Raw genomic sequence first — 23139 nt, 5'->3', positions numbered from 1 at the left:
ATAAGATCATTTGGGAGATGACTCGAAATGACATCAATCTCGTGCTTTAATTGCTGGGGTGATATCATGTGCAAGTTGAATTTGCCATGATATATATCGGTAACAGTATCGATTAACTCATCTTGAATGGTTTTCAATTGTAACAATATATTGTTAGCTATTAATGCCGACAAATTAAAATCGGTTATGATAGTGCAATTTTGTACGGCAGATTTTAAATGACTTATGGCATTTTCTAAACTGAGTAGTTTTTGATTGATTGCTTTATGTTGCTTTTCCATGACAGATTCCGTTCTCTTCAACAAATTATATTCTGATTCAACAATAGAGGTTTGATTTTTCCAAAGCATAGCCATATGATTTTGATTTGTTTTTATTGCATTAATGTCTCGCTCATACTTTTCTGCGAAGCGGTCATCTAACACGCCGAACAATGTGTTGGCTAGATATCCGACACCGTTTATGATACCGCGCTTGTATCGCGCACGGGCGTCAATTTGCTGATTCGATAATACACGGTTGTAATGTTGAATTTCTTGGTAGCCGTGACGTAATTGTATGAGGATTCCCTCGCAATGTGACACTGTGTTTATTTTTGTACATAGTCTGTCTAAGTACTCGATATTCTTTGATAAGGCTTTGAGACCGGCCCAGTATGGATTCATATCGAAATAAACTACTAAATTCCAATCTTCTCGAATCAGATGCATATTATTAATCTTATCAAAATATAGTGATTGATTATTCGGAAAGGTTATGTAGTTATATGAGGTATGGGACGAGGTTATTAACGTCATAAAAAATAATAAAAATGTGATAGCCATAGTTGTAAAGTTACATTTTTGTCGAGTAGGTTTTTTCGATGATTTGCTTGTTTCCACTTACTTCTCGCGTTGAGTTGAGTGAGGTATTCTGACTGCCACCTTGCCCAAATGTCATGATATATTTTTTGTGCTAGTTGCCATCTGATTGGTAGATTTGTTTCAGAATCATATATTGTAAGGTTTGGACCACTAGCTAGAAAATGTGAAGGTGTCAATACGTCGAGATCTTCTGGGTCCTCTGACATAGGGCCAAGAGGTCTCGAGTTTAAGCAAGCTTCTATTTGCGCTAGTATGGTGGCTAGCTCCTCGTAGGTGAGTTTTTGATCGCCTATTACCCTTCTCATGTGGTGTTTCAGACTCTTGACGCCTGCTTCCCAGAGTCCTCCTGCAGATGGCCATGACGGGGCATTAAAATGCCACTCAATTTCCATCGCTGTTATTCCTGGAATGGCTTGCTCTTGAATATCTTGATATTGCTGTTGTAATACGTGGTTCGCTCCTAAGAAGTTGGTGCCATTATCACTAAATATGTGACGTGGTGTACCTCTTCTGGCAGCCATCCGCCGCAGTGCTGCTAAAAATGCTGATGTTGTTAGATCCGAGACCAACTCTAAGTGTACAGCTTTGGTCGCCATACAGACAAAGAGGGCCACGTATCCCTTCGTGGTCTTGACGCCACGACCTTTGTTTGTTTTGATGTCAATAAATCCTGTGTAATCTACGCCTGTGTTATAGAAAGGCCTTGAACGATTACAACGAGCTTCCGGCAAGTCACCCATGAGTTGGTAGTGTTTGTCGGGATTATGCCGCCTACAAGTAACGCACAAACGTAATTGTTTCTTGATAGCTCTGTTCCCGCCCAAAATCCAAAATTTCTTTCTTAAAAATGCCGATGTTAATTTCGGGCCTCCATGTAGCGTAGATTCATGACCAAAATCAATTATCAGATTTGTTAATCGATTGTTATTGGGCATAATTATGGGGTGCTTCATCTCCTCGCTAATGTAAGCTTTCCTAAGCCTACCGCCGACTCTCAAAATACCTTCACCGTCAATATAGGGATTTAGGTTTACAATCCTGCTAGATGCTTTGATTTTGTTAGTTTTCTGTAATGCTAAAATTTCTTCTAAAAATTCTGTTTGCTGTACATGTTTAATTAATAATAACTTGGCTTTATGTAACTCTTGTAATGATAAAAATGTTCCTTTCTGTTGATTTTTGTTTATAAATCGTAGAACCATTGCTAACGCACGCACAATCTTCATGTAAGAACTGCACCTTTCTATAAGTTGTGATATAATACTTTCCCTTTCTTGCTTTGTGACTACGTTTACTTTGATATTCTTCTTTACTTCTTGATCTGTAGTATATTGTAATGTCCTGTTGCTGCTCGGTATCTCTGACTGCATTAGCCAAGTAGGTCCACGCCACCAAAGAGAGTGATTCAACAATTGAGAGGGTGACAAACCCCTGCTAGCACAATCTGCCGGGTTATCCTCGGATTTGACATAATACCACTGCTCTGCTGACACTGCTTGTGTGATATGAGACACTCGGTTAGCGACAAAGGTATTCCAACGAGTGACGTCACCCTTGAGCCAACCCAACACTACCATCGAGTCTGTCCAACAGTATTCCTTTATCTTATAATTTTGTAAGCACTCTTTAAGTTTAAGCATTAATTTGGATAAAAGAAGTGCTCCGCAAAGTTCTAATCGAGGGAGTGATATACATTTGCTTGTAGGTACTAATCTAGCTTTTCCAGTCATCAAAGTTATAGATGTGCTGCTTGTTTTATTTATCTTGCAATACACCACACACGCATAAGCTTTAGTAGACGCATCGCAGAACCCATGTAGTTCGATATGATCGTGCTCCTCTGTTTGTATCCACCTTTCGACGCGATATTGATTGATGGTGACAAGATCTTCCCGAATTTTAATCCATTCTCTAAGAATTTCATCCGGTAAAGCGTCATCCCATTGAAGATTCGAAATCCAAACCTTTTGAAACAGGATTTTTAATTTAGTTGTGATCGGGGAAAGCCAACCTAGCGGGTCAAATAGTTTTGATATGTTTGATAGCAATGTACGCTTAGTTGTTTTTGATATATTTTTTTCTATGTTGTATTGAAAATGGAATGTATCTTCATGCGGATTCCAGCTGAGTCCTAAAGTTTTTGTTGATTCTATATGTCTGAAATCATATCCAGATTGATTGTTGTCAAGTGAATCAACGTTATGTAACAACTCAGGTGTATTGGACTTCCACTTGCGCAAGTTGAAACCGCCTGATTGCAATATTTGTATTAGTTCATGTTGTATACGTTTAGCCGATTCAATTTGATGTGCTCCGTATAAGGCGTCGTCCATATAAAACGAGTTCAATAAAATATTAATAGCACAGCTGTTGGGATAATTTGGCTTTTCATCTTGAGCAAGTTGACGTAAAGTCATCATTGCAAGAAAAGGCGCTGCTTTTGTTCCGTATGTCACGGTTGTCAAACGAAATTCTTGTACTCTGTCTCCAGGATGATCTCTCCAAACGATCTTCTGCAGCTCTTGATCACATTCGTTCACCCAAATCATACGAAACATTTTCTCTATGTCTGCTGTAAATCCGTATCTAAACTGCCGCCATATAATGATCAAATTTTGTAAATCTTGCTGTAAGTTTGGCCCTCGATACATAAGATCATTCAAGCTATATCCAGAGGTTGTTTTTGAGGACGCATTAAAAACAACGCGTAATTTCGTCGTTGTGGAATCAGCCTTATGAACGCAATGATGAGGTAAATAATAACTTTTGTCAATTTCACAGTTTTTGCTTGCTAACGTCATATGGCCGAGTGATAGGTATTCATGAATAAATGATTTATATTCACGTGCAATATCTTTTTGCTGAGTAAATTTTCTTTCCAACTGTTTAAATTGTGCAATTGCTTTGGACTTTGAGTTGCCTAAATTTTCATAGAACATTGATTTTAAGGGCAACCGAACTTCATATCTGCCATCCTGGCGTCGCTTAGTCGTATTTTTGTAAAAATCTATGCATTTTTGATCCTCTTGTGAATACGTAGTATTGTCATGCTGACTTATGTCCTCTATCTCCCAAAATCTTTTGATATCTTCCATGTTTCTCAAAACTACGTTGCATTGTAATGGTTTGATAGTTTTGCCACATAATATCCAACCGAGGCTAGTCTGCTGAGCAGTCGGGAAGGAATCTGATTTGCAAATCCCCTCTAAAATGATTTCCGAATATACTTCGCTACCTAAGAGTATATCGACAGGACGGCTGACGTAAAACTCGGTATCGGCAAGTTGAATATTATCTAGACAAGACCATGCTGGCTTGTTAAAGGTAACATTAGGTAAATTATTCACTAACGACTGCATGATAAAGACATCCGATTGATACATGATATTGCTATATATTGATTTGAAATTAATAGTGATTGCTCCTGTACAATTACTATTTTTGGAACCTACACCGGACACCACACCTTTCAGTTTTTGTCTCGGAAGGCATAATAGTCGCGCTGCGTTCTCTGTTATCAATGACGTTTGCGATCCTTGATCTAGCAGAGCGCGCATTTTGATAAAGATTCCATCTGCGTTTTGCACCATTATCATAGCGGTAGGTAATAAAACTTCTTGTGCTTGGCCCTGCAAAGACACATGCGAGTTCCAATGACCCCGAGGTGACTCGTTGTTGGTCGCGGATTTTGATGTCGATGCAGCGGGCGTCACGTTGCCGCGCGTGTATGATTCATGTAGGACAGTGTTATGATTTCCATTGCACGTGCGACACCGTTTTTCTGATATACATGCCTTATTATGATGATTGTAAAGACAATTACTGCATAAACTGTATTTCTTTACAGCCCTTTTTTTCTCATCGGGGGACATGCCTAAAAACTTTTCGCAATAAAATATGCCATGATCGTATGTTTCACAAATGGGGCAGTTGTATTTGGATTGATGTCCAAACGTGTTGCCGTCTGACACTGCTTCAGTTCGATTACTCGTAGATGATTTTTGATAATGCAGTTTTTGCTGTGTGCTTCTCAACGACGATATGATATGATTGTTGCTAAAACTATTCTGAATAGTCTTTACATCCGCCTTCCTAGCTGACGTCTCTAATGTAATAAATTTACTTTCAAGAAAATCAAGAAACTCTTTCAACACTGGTAGTTCTCTTGGTTCTTTAAGTGATTGAAGGTATTCTGTATGAGTTTCGGGATCTAATTTCTGTGACAATATGTATACTAGAAAAGGGTCCCATGATGTAACATCAATACCTAAATTCCTAATGGCATTCAAACACTCGTTGGTGGTTGAATGAACTCTTTTGATATGATTGACTGATAACTTAGCGCTTATGGGGATATTTAACAGGATACTCGCTTGAGATGTAAATAAGAGTTTTTTATTATTGTATCGCTGATTTAGAATATCCCAGCATACAGTGTAATTGTCGGTGCTAATCGTAAGATGTTGAATCAAACGCTCGGCCTCTCCTTTGACCTTTCCTTTCAAAAATTGCATTTTTTGAGCTCCCGACAATGACGGATTTTTGTGTATGGTCTCTGTAAAGAGGTCCCTAAAGGATGTCCACTGTCTATAACTACCACTAAAAGTAGGGATTTCCATTTGCGGTGTAGTTTTCTTAGTGAACGAAGTAGACCATAATTTTTTGTTGATTGTCCTTTTCATGTCATTGTAAATCTGCTCATAGGAAGAATACATATCCTCATACTCTTTGTTTGAACCTTCCAAGTCACTATCTATCTCCCAATGTAAGGTGTCGATGACCGACCAACGCGTTTGAAGGGTATGAAGTAAATCATCGAACTCCCATTTCTCTGCTACGGAATGTAAATTAATGTTTGATACAGTTCGTTTAAATGCTCTAAAATTGCTCATCTGTTTCCTCAACATCTCGTCTGTTTTACTACTAATGCCCTTGGACACGGAAGGAGAAGGCAGGCTCGATCCAGCCCCGGAAAGAAGTGTAGCCGGCTTCAACATAGGTGTAGTTGGCCTGCTTTCCTCCCTATACTGATAATTTTGTATCGCCTGACGTATATTACCGAACCTATCCTTTACAATATCATACTGATTAGCGGTAAAATATTCATGAGATGTTACTCCAAAACGGCACAAATTGTCATGGTTTGCTTGGAACCCATGCCAGTAGCCGTCTAAGGTCTCGAGACGACGCTTGATGTAGGAAGAGGTCTTCCTCTCCGCTCCGTCTTTCTTAAAATTGGTAAAAAGTTGCTCAATAGCAGAAACAATTTGCTGTTGCGTGGACAAAAGATCTTCCATCGTTGCTTTTCAGATGAAAGTAAGAAAAAGGGAAAGATCTTGCTTGATATTCCGCTGAATAGTTTACCAGTTGACCGCGAATGCTGGATGCTCACGATCACCGCTGATAGTTCCGACGCACAAAACACAATAGTTCACGAATGTTGCTGGTTATACACTTCACTATGTAACAGTCTCACACGCGAAATGTAACTGAGTGTCCGTTTTATTCTCGAAGGACCAAAAAGATGTGTGGTATTGTACCAAACACCTCTCGATTGATATAGATACTGATATAAAATGATACGAGAAGCTAGATAGAAGAAAAATATGTTTATTACTGCTAAAGTTCTAATGCTACGTATAAACTGATAGTAATGATAAATGATAGAATGATAGAGTACACGCGACGCGGTTGATGACCGGTAGTGAACTGATTTTTATATAAAACTAATGAATTACGAATGCGTCGTCGCGAAAATGCTGACATGACTGAATGATAATTGTGCAATGTACGGTTGCACCGTACAGATACAAAGCGTTCATTGTGAACAGTATATTGAAACAGTCATTAAATGAGGTCAGTGAACTATGGCTCGATCATGTGTTTTCGATGCCGTATAATTGTGTCGAATTTCTCCACTTGTCAAATAATCAGAAGTATTTATTTTTGGGAGGTCCATTCTTTTTATTTCATTTACAGAATACGCAATGTACACTTCAGATACAGTTTTATTCTTGTGTGGTGCACAACGTATTACATTCGCATCTACATAGCGGAAACAAAATGTGCTGCATGAGCGTATCGATAATGATATCGATAACTAGTTCAATAACCTTAATGTATAGCCTACCTAATTATTGTGGGATAAGGACAAGCCAATGAACAGTCATAGTATATTTTCTCCTATAAAAAAACAACTAATAGATTAAGCAAGCTCTTTTACTGTTACAAACATACAAACAGCGGACACAAAGTACAACCGGACTCGAATCAACTGTTTGTGAACCGCATCGTATGGGAATCGAACCCACGTCACACTGGTAGTGGATTGGCGATAGCCTTAACCACTGTGCCACGGAGGATTCATTTCTTTGTTCTTGCTATAGGTAGTTTAATTTCCCGTTTTAAGTTAAGTGTTTGATATCTAAACTGAAAGCTCACACTACAAGCCTCTTGCATAACTTAAAGGAAATACCGTAACGATATTAATTCAGTAAATTTCTGAGTCAAGCGTCGCTATAATTTCTACTACAGTTGCCAGCGTTCATGTTTTTGATGTTATTATGAAAGTCTGTTGTTAACATTTACAAACTTCGGCCCTGACTTCGTTAGTGAATGTGAAAGTTTTAAAACGAAAACGTCTAGGTATAACACTGGTATAATTTGGAAATTGTATTTGGAGTTTTATAGTATAATAGTTCCTTTTTTTAAATAATTGTTTGGACTAATGCATTGAATAGGAAGGTAATCGCGGTAGTTTGACACTATTTTCGTATTTACATTTCAAAAAAATATATGTACTACACAGGAGCGATTTTGTATTGTCGATATACTATCGGCTATTATGACAAACTGATCAGCGCCTCTAGTAGCTACCGTAGGAACTATTTTTGCTGTACATTTTAAATGTCAGACTCTAGATACTCGATAATACCGACGATAGGAAAACGACGAATATACATTATCTAGGTGCATGTTTAACTTTAACGATAGCATTTTTCTAAATACAAAAATCCGGTATTCCTTATACTATATATACTTGCATCGAATCGAACTAAGCACCGTACCAGAAATACCTCAGCAATAAATCTATGCAACTTGTAGTCAAACAATTTACGATCACAATAGCAAACAAATAAAGTACAATTCAGTTCGCAGGTAAAGTTTGTGAGTTCCTTGTATCGCCGACACCCTACTCTTGAAACAACAAGAGGAAACTTTTAAAACGTTCCAAGGAGGTTTTTTTTATTTTTTACTTTGTTTTTCTTGACGTATTTGAAAAAAACTTGTTTTCACTGAGAGAATAATAATAATAAGATTATTTTGTTTTTTTGTCACATTTTAAACAACACGGGTTTTTCCCGTTACGGAATTTTCTTAGCAGCTGGGAATTTGTTACGGAATTAAGACAAGACTTAATGTATAGAGTTTTATAAAAATAGAAAAAATAGTATGTAGACTTGTATTTGCTTATTTTATTTTGGTTTAGCAAAAATAGACTAGCTATGTATTCTTTTTTTTCCGCCACAAATACCGTAGATCGGATGCCATTGCATGATATTGGGTGATTTGGCAAGCTCCTAGCGGACGGGTTCCCATCCAAACTGCACTCGCTGAAGGAATATACGATAGGAAACAACCGTGATAAAATGTAGGCCCTTGGAGTCTTTTTTGGAGGCTTGAGTATGCATTTATTTGTTTTTAATTAATTCGATAGAATGTTTATTTCATAAAATCTCTTTTAAAATACATTTGTGGGAATGTTTTGAAGTAAAAAGTTAGAAGTAAAAGCGTTTTTTCAACAGTAGCTTTGTTTTTTACGCTCTTCCATACCGATGTAGTAGTTTATAGTTCCAGAAAATGTAAGGAACAATCACATTAGCTGAGGGAATAAGCTATTGAAATTAAAAACGTTAAACATCACAATAATTTTGTCTTTAAAATCCAAAATTCAAACAATTCGCACGTTAGCAACTACGAAAGCTGAAAAGATTTTATATGTCATGCGTGGGTGGTGGTGGCCAATAAAGTCGTGTCTTATCAAGGCTTCACCGGACTCCAAGGTAATAAAATTTCCTGAAATCCCTAAGGTCAAAGCTAAAAATAAAAGGCCGAATGAACTTGTCATGTAAATCTCGTAGGTCTTATTGTTAAATGGGATATTGTAAAGCTGAAATATGAAAAGCGTCTTTTTTCTCGCGATTGTTTTCAGATGACAAATGAATAAGTTTAGTGCTTTATACTACAGATTTTAATTTAACCTAGCAAAAATAATTACAACAATTTTATTTGAACTATGTAACTGAATATTTGCTACACCAATAAGCCTAACACTTTAGCCAATGTTGATCGAAGGGTAATGCAAATTCAAATTCAAAATATCATTCATTTCGTAAACTTCGTACACAGTGTTTTGAAATAGTCATGTATTGTACTTTTTTTACCGTTTCGGGAGAAGATGGAGGCAAGAAACTCACGGCATGCTCTTTTAAAATGTAAATAAATTTAAAATTCTAATAATATAATTATTCATAAAAAAACATAAGCGAGATGATGTTTAGCAGTCAATTCATTCACATAACAAAGTCTAGTTATAAATACAGGCCAAAAGATCCTATAATGTTACATTTCAATAAACCAGTACCAAATCTCTAAACATATCGTTTACTTTGACCCTTACTTATGCGGATATAAATATTTCCGATGTCTTCACTATAAACTTGGGTTATAGGGTTAGAGCCAGCTAAAAAGAATTTATGTGTAGTTAAATAATTTTTTGGTGCCTGATAATTATTTCTTGGATTTTTTTTGTGTAGTAGTTAGACTATACGATTGACAGTGACAAAAAGTGTATTCATGAACCTGTCAAAATTTTACTTGTTATTTACAATGATACTTACGGGACGTCGAAAAAGGCACATTTCTTTTGTTTGATTATTTACTTTCTAACGTGCGTGAAGTTTTAACAACTAACTGTACATTTCGTTTTTGTTAACCAGTTGCTGTCTCACTGCTGGGCAAGGGTCTTCTCCCAAACGAAGGAGAGGGGTTAGGCCTTGAGTCCACCACGCTGGCCAAGTGCGTTAAAATTATTTTGAAGAAATAAAATATAATTCGTTCAAAATTACTTTTTTTCTCAGATTATCAACAAATACTATGTAGCACCAATACCAATTCAAATATGTATATCCTATAACAAAGTAATGGTATTGTAGGAGTCCTGCATAATTAGGGCATAGGTATACATAGTTAATTTGGTTTAACGGTGGTCAGGTGTAGTGAGCCATCCTGAGCCGATTACGGTCGGAATAGCGCCCTTGAAATTGAGCACCTTATACACATAGTGTCAATGAACATTTACATACATATGTAGGTACGTGTGTTGAAACAGTAGGCTAGTTATTAATACTAGGAATGTTATAAATATCATATATTCAGTTGGTTAAATCCTGCTAAAGAACATATAAAATATTAACCTTGCCATCTCTTTACATATTCGAAGTTGCTATGTTTGTCAAGACCAATCCACATTTATTTATGAAATTATCAGACGTCAGTGATCGCAGCCGCCGTGACAATGAACGATTGTGTATAAGACCATCGCGGACAGCCCTAATGCATAAAAGTGTGTTCTGCATGGCACCTCATATTTATAATAATTTACCACAAGATCTCAAAAATATTAGTGTAATAAAATTTTTTAAGAATAAATTAAGAGAATATTTAACTACTAAATGTTACTATAGTATAGCAGAATATTTATCTAAATAGTTTTAAGAATATAATTTTGTTTAATTTTGTTTTCCTAATTTACAGTTCGTTATTTTAATATAATATATATAATAAGATATGATGTCCATAATTATTATGTTGAATAAAATTAGGTATATAATACATGTAAAATGTTATTAAATATTGCATGCCGTGTGACGGCCAAATATGTGAAACTGTATTATAAATAAGAACTCTGAACCATGTTTGTTGCAATAAATAATTTTGAATTTGAATTTGAATTTGAATTTGAATTATCATCTCCGATAAGAATAGAATTAGAAGTTTAAGGCTTAAGAAAATTTATAATTGTTTTAGGAAAATATATGGAATAGCAAGTTATATGCAGGGTTTTGGCAATAAGCCATTTAGGAAACACGCTTTTTGGAAGCAAAAAATATAATTATTAAAAAATATAATTGCAAAAATCATTTCCTAATCACTCTTATCGACAGCATTTAGGTAATCCCAAATTCTCAGTGTACTGATAAATTTAATAAAAAAGCAAAACAATAAAGGGTCGAAAATGACCAAATTGTGTTCGGAAGTAACGCTATACATTAATAACGGTGGCGTTATCCCTTACAAAGGTCTTATCTTCATCGGTTACTTGAAGGGGCGGCTTCATAATACGACCTTAGGACTGACGCTCACTTACTTAAGCTAAGATATTAGAAGCAATAAAAACTGCTCATATATTTATGTTAGAGTATTCGATAATATATTTTTATGCCGATAGGTTAACAAAGAAAGATTACTTAAAATAACGCAAAAATAATGTTGTACCCTTTAAACATAAAGCAATATATTATTATGTGAAATGTCTAGTAAAATGGTTACTAATTAATAATTTCACCATTCCACTTGTACTTGAACACATTTTTTTACACTATCTTATGCATGCGAACTAGCACACAAAGTTGTAAAATCCTTCAAGATTTGCCTTTATTATAGGTAAATCTCGGGATTTCTCAATATCCTTAAATTTTGAGCTAATAAAAACACTGTGTGGAACACTAGTTTGTTAACACATTTACAATAACACACAACATTTGGTCACATGACACTTTAATTCTAAATATCCACGGGTAATATAGCATCTTATAGCTTTCAATATTCCCATAGAAAGTGTGCCACCGCCTTTAGTGAGGTGAGGCGAATGAATACCCATTGAGCTATTGTCATTGGGAATCTATACCATTGTGGGAAGAGGGTTTCGGCCTGTGTAGCCGAGATACGCGGCCTCGTGATACATTCATTAGTTGGTTACATTTTGCAATTTGTTAGGAAAAAATAGGGCAAATAGATAAAGATGCCATTTGTTAGTTAGAGACAAATACAATGGTACGATTTCTAACGTTTGGTTTTACCTTTGATATAAATTAATTATCTGAAGATTTCTTACAGGTTCTTCTTTTATTCTTTTGATTGCTCTTGTGTGGCTGTGACTTTTACAAACATACTAACAACGGACACAAAGCCCACTACGCCACGGAGGCCGTACTTATAAATTTAATTTTGTTTGTTTAGTAGTTATCAAGTAGTGTTTACTTAATAGGAAATCGCCAAACTTTTTCTATAGTCTCATATTTTTGAAATATTTAGAAAAAGAAAATTCTTATTCTCGATTTTCAATGTGGGAAATATATTTTCTAAGAGAGAAGAAAAAAATATATACTATCTGCTTTTTAATATTAAATGCTACTACCATAACCAATGCCATTAACTAATTTTAGCCAAGCAATAGATTTGCCGATAATTGGCACGGATATCATCAGCGAACGCATACACGTGCCACCATCCTAATTTCCATAGCAAGTTGAAACCAAAACAAAGCTCTTCAAACTTCTGTTGGCAAAATCCATTATTGATTGAGAAATCCTCCTTGTGACCGCAGATAATTGTACAAGGCCTCTGAAGGCATCTGAGTCAACATCGCCATCTCCGGAGAACGGATCGACTGTGGTCATTTCTCATTCAGCCCTTTGTATATAAGTATATGCTAATATTGTGGTACTTTTAGGACTAAATATTGCTCAAGAAACTCATCGTGATCTTTTGGTGTTATCATATTGCTCTGAAGTTTATCATAAACTTTTCTATGTCCTCTAAATGTTTTAAATCAGGTCTGGTATATTGAAAGGAAAGGCGGTTGAATAATTAAGATTAAGTGCTAAATCCTTGTAAATATTAGTAGGAAGTACAGGTATTTTAGTTACAGGTACTACTCATAGAAAAGTTCAGAAAATTTGTAAATATCGTAGTAAGTGAATGCTTTTGGTCTCTGCCTACCCATATGTTGTAAAAGCGTGATACAGATTTTCATTGCATTTACAGATTTTCAGCTTCGTACAATCGTGATGCTAGAGATCTTATTTTATCTTTTCCTTTTTTTCATTTACCGAACTATCACTGCCATATTTATTTCTTTTGAATGCTTGATTGAGACTACGTAGATACTTACCATCTTCTACGTACGAGATATGTTGACTACCAGTAACTATACCAATTTCAAACGCCTTATCTTCTATTCAAGATCCAAATTGCGTCTTCAACAATATAAGTTTAATTACCAAAAGTATAGCTCTCTATACCCATTCAGTAGATAAAGCTTGCACTCCGCCAGATAACTTTAGCTAATAAGTCGATAAAGTTGCAAACTATCGCGGAACTTTGCAAATTTAATATCCAAACTCATTGGGCCGAAAAACAAGCCGGTTTATATTATGGCCGAGTTAGTAGGTAAGCAGGAATATTTTCGGCCTAAGTGGGTAAATGTAGGGCGGTCTGAGGGTTTTTTTTAACCTATACATAATGTATTTCCGGCCGTGCCGGGGTTTCTATTACATTATTGGTCGAGAACCTTTGTGTAGGAGTTTTGGGATAATCTGTTATGTTGCTATTATAAGTTTATTTCGTTATGGCGTGCCGTTATGTTGACGTTTATTAGAAATGGCTTTTTTTCTTGAGTCAAAAAAATAAGATTAGGAACTACTTTATATCAATTTTTAATTTTTTTTAGGATCTTGATATTGTAAACGCATATGACGTATGGTATTTTTTAATATGGTAGAGTGAGTTACAAATAAATAAATTTAACCCATTAATGTCCCACTGCTGGGCAAGGGTCTCGTCCCGTAATGAGGGAGGGGTTAGGCCTTGAGTCCACCACGCTGGCCAAGTGCGGGTTGGGGACTTTGCATGCCCTCAGTAAATGTATTAAGCACATTTTAGGCATGCAAGTTTTTCTCACGATGTTTTCCTTCACCGTTGGAGCATGTGATAATTATTTCTAATACACACATAACTTCGAAATGTCATTAGTGTGTTGCCTCAGGTTCGAACCTGCGACCACTTGCGTGGGAGGTATCAACTTATACCACGCGGTTATCACGAGTTACAAAATAAAATAAAAAATACAGAATGAAATCTACTCCATTATGAGTCGCTTTATGTATTAGTCAAAACATTTCATAATAAATCTTATTTCAAAATCAACCGTATACTATAAAGGGTTGTGAATTCATCTACTATTATAATCAAAACGTCACATCATAATATGATCGACAATAACACAAGCCGAATTCATTCCAAGCGATTCAAATTAAACAGCTAGGAACAGTAAAACAAATGTCATAAACAAACCAAATTGTACGACATACATTATCGCAGATCCATTTATTTGATGCCATCAATAATATCCGTATTGTAAACCAATGTCGTAAATCGTTCGATTTGATCCAAACCATTATAGATACACCTTTGTTGAAATTATATTGGATATTAGTAGGTTGTTTTGATGAAACTGTTGGTAGGGTTTTAATTAAACATACAGCAATTATTGCTTTTTACAGGATTTACCTAAAGAATATCAAATTACTACTTTGACTGCTCTACTGCTCGGCAAGAATCTTCTTTAGAAATGAGAGAACGACTGGGCCTTGAGCCCTATTTATACGAACAAAGCTATTTTTTATAATACTACTTGCTTCTGCCCACGACTTTGTCTGCATGAAATGATGTTCCAGGATAAAAATCCAATCTATTAATCCAGTGTCCAGTGAGTAACAAACATTCGTGTAAACTTCAAAAAATATATAATATTAAAAAGTAAGATTATCTAGAAATATAGAGCCTTCGTATATTGTAAAATCAAAACAATCATTAAGCTGTAATTTTATAAGAAAGACACTAAACACAGTTTAAAATCATCACATTTCAAGGAAACCACTTCAAACACAACACTCACGCAATATAAACGTAACCGAATCCCAATTAAGAGAATACATAATCCTCATATAGTCAACAACACAGGCACATAAAGATAATGACACTACCGCGCCATTAAAACGATGCCTATTAGCACATACTACGTTTTTCTCCTGAACAACATCGGCCCGAAACTAATAAACACGGTATAACTTCAATGAAGGTGTTTTGGTAATCGCTTAGGCCGAATCGAATGTTGTTTATGCTGTTATATACTTTTATTATAACAATATAGGCTGTTTTTCTTACTTTCAGATAGGCTCGTTAACCCACATTTCAACTACCATAATAATATCTTGGATATTTTTTTTGGTAGTTGTCTAAATAGGTTTGAAAATAATATAGATATAGATAAATAGGTGGCCTTTTTGAAGTTATGTGAGTTTTAGAGATTTTCTTAATAGGTTCTAAAGGTGAAAGATAGCGTTGTGTTTAAAATGAACATGTCTTAGAGTTCTTTGAAAAAGTTCTTAAAAGTGGGCAAAGTTAATATACGCACGTGGACAGTCTGGATCTTGCATGATACAGGCTTTTGAAAGCAGAGCTTCGCGGTTTTCAAACCCCTATGCCACCATTTCTTGAAGGTATTCAGGCCCCCATGCCGTACGTAGCCAGCATAGTGGACTCAAGGTCTAATTTCTTCCTCAATCCAGGTGATCCTTGCTCAGTGTGGAACAGTAATGGGCTTAAATAATTATTTATTAAAACGTGTCTCCTTATCAAACTTTGTTGCGGTAGATAAATATACCCTGTGTAAATTGATTAAACCTTCAATGATAAAGTAAAACATCGTGAGGAAAGCCTCTTCACTAAGAGTTTTGTAAGTAGTTCAGTTTAAATATTACGTTTTCTGACTTGTAATTTATTTATCTCTTTTTATTAGAAACGTTTCATGAAATAGATTTGCAAATAGAGTTAAAATATAATGATTACGAAAGTCTATCTTCCTGTCTGTATTACTTTCATCTCTTAACTGCTGAACTTTAAACATAGAGTTTTGACCATAGAAACTTTGAAAAAAAAATAATAAATGTAAGTTACAAAAAAAAATTACCCGACTGCGCGAAACAAAGGAGGGTAATGTATTTTATTATAGCAGCCTACCACTGAACATAAGTTCTATGATCAAGATACTCAAACGAGTGATGTAAACCCCATCAACTAATATCAAAAGAAAACTTACTACAACATGGGAATTTCAAACAAAACTATCTGGTAATCCAGCAGCCTGTACTAATATTTGTGTTGCGAACTATCCCTTTACTTCGCCCTACATATAACTGTATGTATGATAACTTGGACTAAAGATAATCCTGGTTATGTTATGCTGGTTTTGTATTATGGACTAGTCAGCATAAGTTCACTTAAAACAGTTTCAAAATGACGTTGACGATGGCGATGACGACACCGCTTTTATTTTGAAGAATTACAATTTTACATAATTCAATTTTGAACGAAGTTATTAGCACTTTTTCCTTTGTCTATATAGCCAACAACAAATTTTTCAAAGCTTCAAACTAAAGAACGGCTGTCTGGTGGCGGGTAGTGACGGTTTTTTCTTAACAGAATTTTAAACGACTGAAACTTTCACACCAGACTCGCACTTACTAAAAGAAAATATTTCTTATTACAGCACATCTATAATTGTATCTTCGGGTTTCATACACCCACGTGACCCAAAGTATAAAAACCAAGCGGCAAAACAATGCCAGAAAGCCAAAGCCATGTCTTATATTCAGCAGTTGTATATAATACCGCTTCGACCACCAAGCTGATAGTTAACTAGCGCACTTTAATCTTAAAAAAGTAATTTTATCGACACCTAATTTTCCTTTACTCGGTAAATAGGTTTTAAACTAAAGCTATCATGTTTTCAGTCTAATAAACTCTGAACTGCTATAAAATCATTCAATATTTTATGTTCTTTACGCCCTAATGGTTTTAAATTGAAGAGTTTCTGCGGTACTTTTCCTGGAGTAAGGAAGAGGTCGCCTGAGGAGGGGGAACGTTAGGCCCATGATAATAATAATATAATGTAATAACAAAATCAATGCAGATCTAAACAAGTAAGTTATACTAAAAAACTGAAAAACATAATTCTTCCCAATCATACTACTTACTCAAGACGAAAAATATTTTTCATTTTATACCTTTGTAGGTTCAAAAACTTACCCTGCCCCATCCTTCCTTCAAAAAGTTCTATACAACATCGATCTATTATGAACCTGAATCATGCTCCAGAGATCAATGACCTCTCAACATAAGCATCCATTCGTTCCCAATAACTTTCTACGAATTTCTTTTGTTAATTCTATCATAAAATCTATATTCCAGTCAAAGATGGATCCTCTATACATCTTCTTACCAAGAATTTCTTTATACCTATTGATAGATAAATATCCCTGAAATTTCTCATTTCATGAAACCGTACATAAAAATAATATCGTAAAAGCTAATGTGATTATCTGATTGGATCCGATTATACCAGGCAATTACGGTACCATTGCTTTTTATTATCAATGTCTTTATTTGGAAGGACGTACTAATGCCGCAATGGACGGCGGACGCCTCGTTAAAATCATAATAACAGATTGAAAATGATTGTGAGGCGATTGAACGAGCATGAGGTTGTTATGAAACGTTTGGGTTAAAGGAATATTTTGAGTTGTTTTTCAATTTGTAATGGAGGTTTCAATTTCAATAACAAATTGAAAAATGTTATAAAACACGTGCTCCATAAAATAAATAAAGGTTAAGAGGTGACTGTTTTTTTCTTCTTTGTACTATCTATCCTAAGTATTTGTACAGAACGATTCAAGTATTTAAGTGCAACAAAACTATGAAATATGTGGATACCTATAAATAACATTTCAGTAGCCCTAATGTCTACTACTATCGAGTATCGACCAGCTATCTATTGAAAAGAATTGTATGAAAATCTGTCCAGCGCCTTTAGAGGCGCTGGACAGATTGGACTGAACGTTATAGAAACTATTTTGGCAGTAAAATAAATATTATCTTCTATAACTATTTACGCACATTAAGAACTTAGTCCGAATGCTATACAAACGTTTATTCATATTATATTTATTTATTAATACTATCAATACAATAAATAAACTAACAAATGAAGGCAATCAAAATTAATATCCTCCTTAATCAGGTAAACATATTGAGCCTTAGTTTATAGCACAAACAACCATTAACATTTGATATTCCAACCACGCCATATCAATTCAAACATATGTACATATATGCACATGCAGCTATCAAACGAAATACGACCTTAAATGTTAAATATTAAGTTGCATTTACTATGGTCCTTTGGGCGCATACAATCTTTTAAAAACTGACAAAGAAATTTCAACTTTATTTTACCTTTTATTTAAGTGCTATATGCTTTAGGCTAATCAATTGAAGTATTCTTAAAGTCATCTAAGAAATTTCAATCTTGTTTTTTTAGAATTAAGGTCGTATTTACATTATATTAGGACAAAAGGAATTGATACTTCAAATGATGTATCTCGGTCATCCAACTTTCGCTTTATACGCGTACTAGCTGACCTGAACTTCGCTTGTGTCACATAAGAGAGAATGGGTCAAAAATTTCCCCGTTTTTGTCACATTTTTCACTGGTACTCTGCCCCTATTGGTCGTAGCGTAATGATATATAGCCTTCCTCGATAAATGGAATATCTAACACAGAAATATTTTTTCAAATCGGACCAGTAGTTCCTGAGATTAGCGCATTCAAACAAACAAACAAACAAATTCTTCAATTTTATTATATTAAGTAAAGTATAGTATAGATATAGTAGTATAAAAGGAATTGATACTTGAAATGATGTATCTCGGTCATTCTACTTTCTTTATACGCGTATAAATAAAAACGTTCGTAAAATATAACAAACAAATATACGTTAGATCAGCAGTTACTTATTTATATGAAACGCTAAGGTTTTTAGTGGCGGTCGTAAAGAGAATCTTCTTAACAATGGTTGACAATAAAACATGAAAAGTGCGTTAACGACCTATAAAAGCTGTTTACTGGGTACTGTTAAACAAAATCGGACTGCGAATAGGTCAGGCCGGTATTGGATATTTGAGCACCTTTATGTACGAATAAACTTTATTATTGTTTCAACCTGAATTATTTTGTTCGAAATAATGGAATTATTGAGGTTTTATTTTCAGGTCAAGAGGAGTTTTGGTTTGATTTTGAATAAAATGAAAACAAAACGAAATAAAATCTGTCTTTTTACATATTTACGTTAACGTCGTTGTAATACATCCAAAGTGCGAATAGAAGTTGCCAAAGTTGCAACGGGAAAATAATGCTTCGTTTTAAAAATCTTCATCATCATTCTAAAAATATATGGTATAAAGGTATACTATTATAATCTGTACTAATATTATAAATGGGAAAATTTGGATTAATGTGACCCGATCCCGTAAAAACCATAAGCGCAATGGATAAAGTCTCGAGCAAAAGGTAGTGAAAACAAAATTGCGACCAGAAGCTAGTTATTTATAAACCTAGCTGTAAGAACAATACCTTTATTCAAGGTTCTTTCGAAATCAATTACCCAACCCTATGAACTAAAGTAAAACGTTCACGTTTTCCCAAACTAACCACGTGTCCGTGTCTAAACAAAAGCCTTTAAGTTGGTAAATAATTTACAAGTATTTAATTAACATTCCTCACAAGTTCGTGAAACAATCTACGCAACGCATGATTTTATAAAGCTGCTTCTTCGGTTAATGTTTTCTTTGAAACTTTAAAACATGTTTGCGAAACATTGTTTTTTGTAAGGCGCATTACGTACTTAAAAGACGTTGTCTGTTATCATAAAGTATTAAATTATGCTTTGGCAAAATCAAACGATTAATTATTAAAGTGGATTGAATGCACCTAAAATATATCGTTACAGTTACTGAATATCTCAAAATAATTAACTACAAAAGAAATAGACCAAATTGCATCTAAAATTACCATCATTGGATAATTTCCCATTACTTTGAGTAAAAAAAATTCTTAAGGTGCATTTTTAGATTTCAATAAACGTACAAAAGTTACATTACATTACAAAAAAGGATGCTAAGGTGAGGAAAGACAAGCGCCACATGTCTTATTTATTATACGATAATTGTTTTGTGTACGTGTTTTGTTCAATGTTTCATGTAAAACAACGCATTGGAGTCGCGACACTAAAATCAGATTGCTACACACGTAGAGCATAAAACTGCTACGAAATCTGTAGAAGATCGTAGCATTGCTACGAGGACAACAACGTTGAAACTATGAATATGCTACGAATTTATTTTGGAAATAGTATTACGCTTTTGTAACTAAACTATACGAGTATAATATTATTGCATATAAATGAAACATGATACTCCTCAGGCATTTTATATAATAGATAACCCAACAAAAAAATAAATGTCAATTTTCGACATTTTTATTGAAAACCAATTCACCGCTAAAATAATAATGCGCAATGAATATAATGTATATGAAACTATTCCGTTACTAGGTGACTGACTGAGAAAGCACAGTAGAAACTACTGAGCGTGAAAAGTTAAATTATGTATGAAGATTCCTCGGAAAGTGCCTAGGAGCACAGGGAAGATTTTTGGAAATCACCCCGAAGGGAGTGGAATTCCACCAAGGCGAAGCCGTGGGATTAAAACTAGTGATCTATAATACTTTAGCTTTTCTAACATAATAGTCTTTGAAAATAGTATTTAATATTTCAACCAAAGTCTAGGTTGCCATTTATTTCGCGGCGCTGAACAAAGTATTACTTGAGAAATCTAGGGCCATAGATTTAAGTATCTATCATAAACAATAACGTTCAACACTTACTATTACTGTGTTAAAGGCTACAGAATAACTGGAAATATATACAATGAAGCTTTAAAAATGATAGCCCTTTTATTCTACAGGCTTTTAATCTTAATAATAGCTAAATTAGACCAGAACCTAAAATTCCGAACTGTATGTACGCTATAAAACAAATTATGTTTCTTGCTTCAACGAACAGATTATAGGTCAATATTCATTTATGTATTCCAATGTATAAACTACATTGGCATGGCTGGGAACGTAACCACTCTTCGGAAGGGCTGAATAGAATCTTCTCAAATAGAGTAATAACTATACTCAAGTACACAATTATTAACGTAACGTTGTATGTAACACTAAAGAAAAGCTGATTCCTTACAGAAAACCTGAAAAATTGTTCCATCTTTAAACCCAAATCGCCACGTAAGCACTTAACTCATTTAACCCTGGGCCGGTCCCATAATTCGATGGTACCGTTATCTGTTCCCGGACAAACTTTTAAACAGTTCCCAACTTTAGCTATAGCGGCATGGCGGTCGAGTGTAATAATTTTTCAAATCGTGTTATTCCGCTGACTCCACTTCTAGTTATTTTAATGAATAACCCTCTCCGAGTTTCTGGTTTTTATGGGCCGTTGAAAAACTTCCGAGTTCACAAAGTTGTTGAGTGAAAAGTGGTTGTTTTTGAGTGAATTGGTTGCTCGTTTAGTTGCCCAAGATTTTTTGTTGTACTTTTTTGTGTGAGGTTTCTTTGATATTACTTCGTGGTTCTACCATTTATCTGTTTGAAATCAGTTCGGAATTGCAGAATTTATAAATTAATTGTTGTACAAATTAATACCTGACCTAAAATGAAAATATTTTACACATACCTAGAATTTGGATAGTAATAAATGCTACGTATTTGGCGCACAAATTAGTTAAATTATTTACATTCATCTAAATTACGTACGCACTCATTTTTAAAAGCAAAATTTAGTTTCATGAAAATAATATATCTGCCATAACATTTAATAAATAAACTATTAAATTCAGTAAAAGAAGAATAAAACTTAATTAAACGACCGAGTGCACTTTAAAACAATTGTTATAAACTAATGCCTTTAGTTAGGTAATTAGTGGATGTGGCTAATATTAGAGGCACCTGAGGCGTTGACCCAAGATGTTGGGAAAGGGATAGATGTGCCCTACCCGAAGGGATAATAATATAATCCCTTAAACGTTTCTTATAACAAAGACACCCACATAGACACGTGAATCTATTTATAGTAAACCGACATATATCTCGGAAACTTTACACCGAAAATATAATTATTCTGAGAAAAAATATCAACTTTTTGTGTACATACGAATGGGAAAATCCTCAAAAAAAGGTAAGAAATAATTATTCTTAGAACGGTCTGTAGAGTAAGATTTATATTCAATATATTATTATTCCGAGAAATAACTCGAGAATCATTTAGACTATATGTAGAAAAATTCCTTAAAAAATGTCCAAGAGTATTTGAGCAATATTAAGAATTCAATATGGATGTACAAAAAAAATGAAATATAAAACAAACTAATTAAATTCCTCAGCTTTTAGGGTAAACCGAGATTGGATTACATCATTAAGATGCTTGGGCTATGTAAAAATATTTCTTAATAAAGAAAACATATTGGGCTTTATATTAAAAATTATGAAGAACAATGCTGGTGGAAATGTACTATGTAATTTGATAAGTCATTAATATTGGATGGAAAATTTTGAAAGGATCAAACAGGAATTGTTTCCTCGATTAACGCGACAAAACTTACACGGGACTTTCTTAATTTGGTCGACTAATTATTGTGCTTGTTGTATATATAGAATATAGATAATTATAGATTTGTTGGCTTTGTTTTCCATAGTGGGTGATATATTACTTTAATTGTAAGTGGGTTATTTTGAAGTAGTATATAAGTTATAGAAATTTTCAAGAAGTAAAATATAGAAATTGGATAGTCGGTACTTTCCAGTATCTAGATTTACATTTAAAATGTACCTAAATTAAAGTAACTACGGTATTAGCTAAGAATTTTTTATACAAAGTTTGTAACAACCGATAATGGTAGAAAATTGCGCTCCTAGACTCGTTTCGGTTGATCAAATAGTATTTTAAAATAATTTTTTTAAAACGAAACTTACATCAACATCAATCCCAGGCTGCGCAAAGATCCTAGTAAAAGGGTATTCTTTAGGCAGATAACTGAAGAACTCCTGCCGCCCTCGATACCACTTTACACTGTACAAGGTCTCATTGCCTTCGAGAGTCCATTTACAGCCGAGAAGCACTGTGTCACCCAGTTTGACGGCAGATGGCGCTAGAAGTTGCACATCGCGGAGGGCTAACGAATCTGTAACAAGGAATAT

General features: G+C 34.5%; 1 protein-coding gene across 1 annotated transcript in view; it reads right to left on the bottom strand.

The window, feature by feature from the left end:
- The window catches only part of LOC142972790 (uncharacterized), a 293932-nt gene that overhangs the window by 169037 nt on the left and 101756 nt on the right, over positions 1-23139 (bottom strand). Inside the window, exon 3 of the mRNA XM_076114087.1 lies at positions 22915-23123. Coding sequence (XP_075970202.1) covers positions 22915-23123 — 209 coding nt within the window. The remainder of the gene's footprint in view (positions 1-22914; positions 23124-23139) is intronic.

The sequence above is a fragment of the Anticarsia gemmatalis genome, chromosome 5, assembly GCF_050436995.1.
Source record: "Anticarsia gemmatalis isolate Benzon Research Colony breed Stoneville strain chromosome 5, ilAntGemm2 primary, whole genome shotgun sequence".
NCBI classification, from domain to species: domain Eukaryota; kingdom Metazoa; phylum Arthropoda; class Insecta; order Lepidoptera; family Erebidae; genus Anticarsia; species Anticarsia gemmatalis.
The sequence above is the reverse complement of the archived record's forward strand: the minus strand, read 5'-3'. Positions and strand labels throughout refer to the sequence as shown.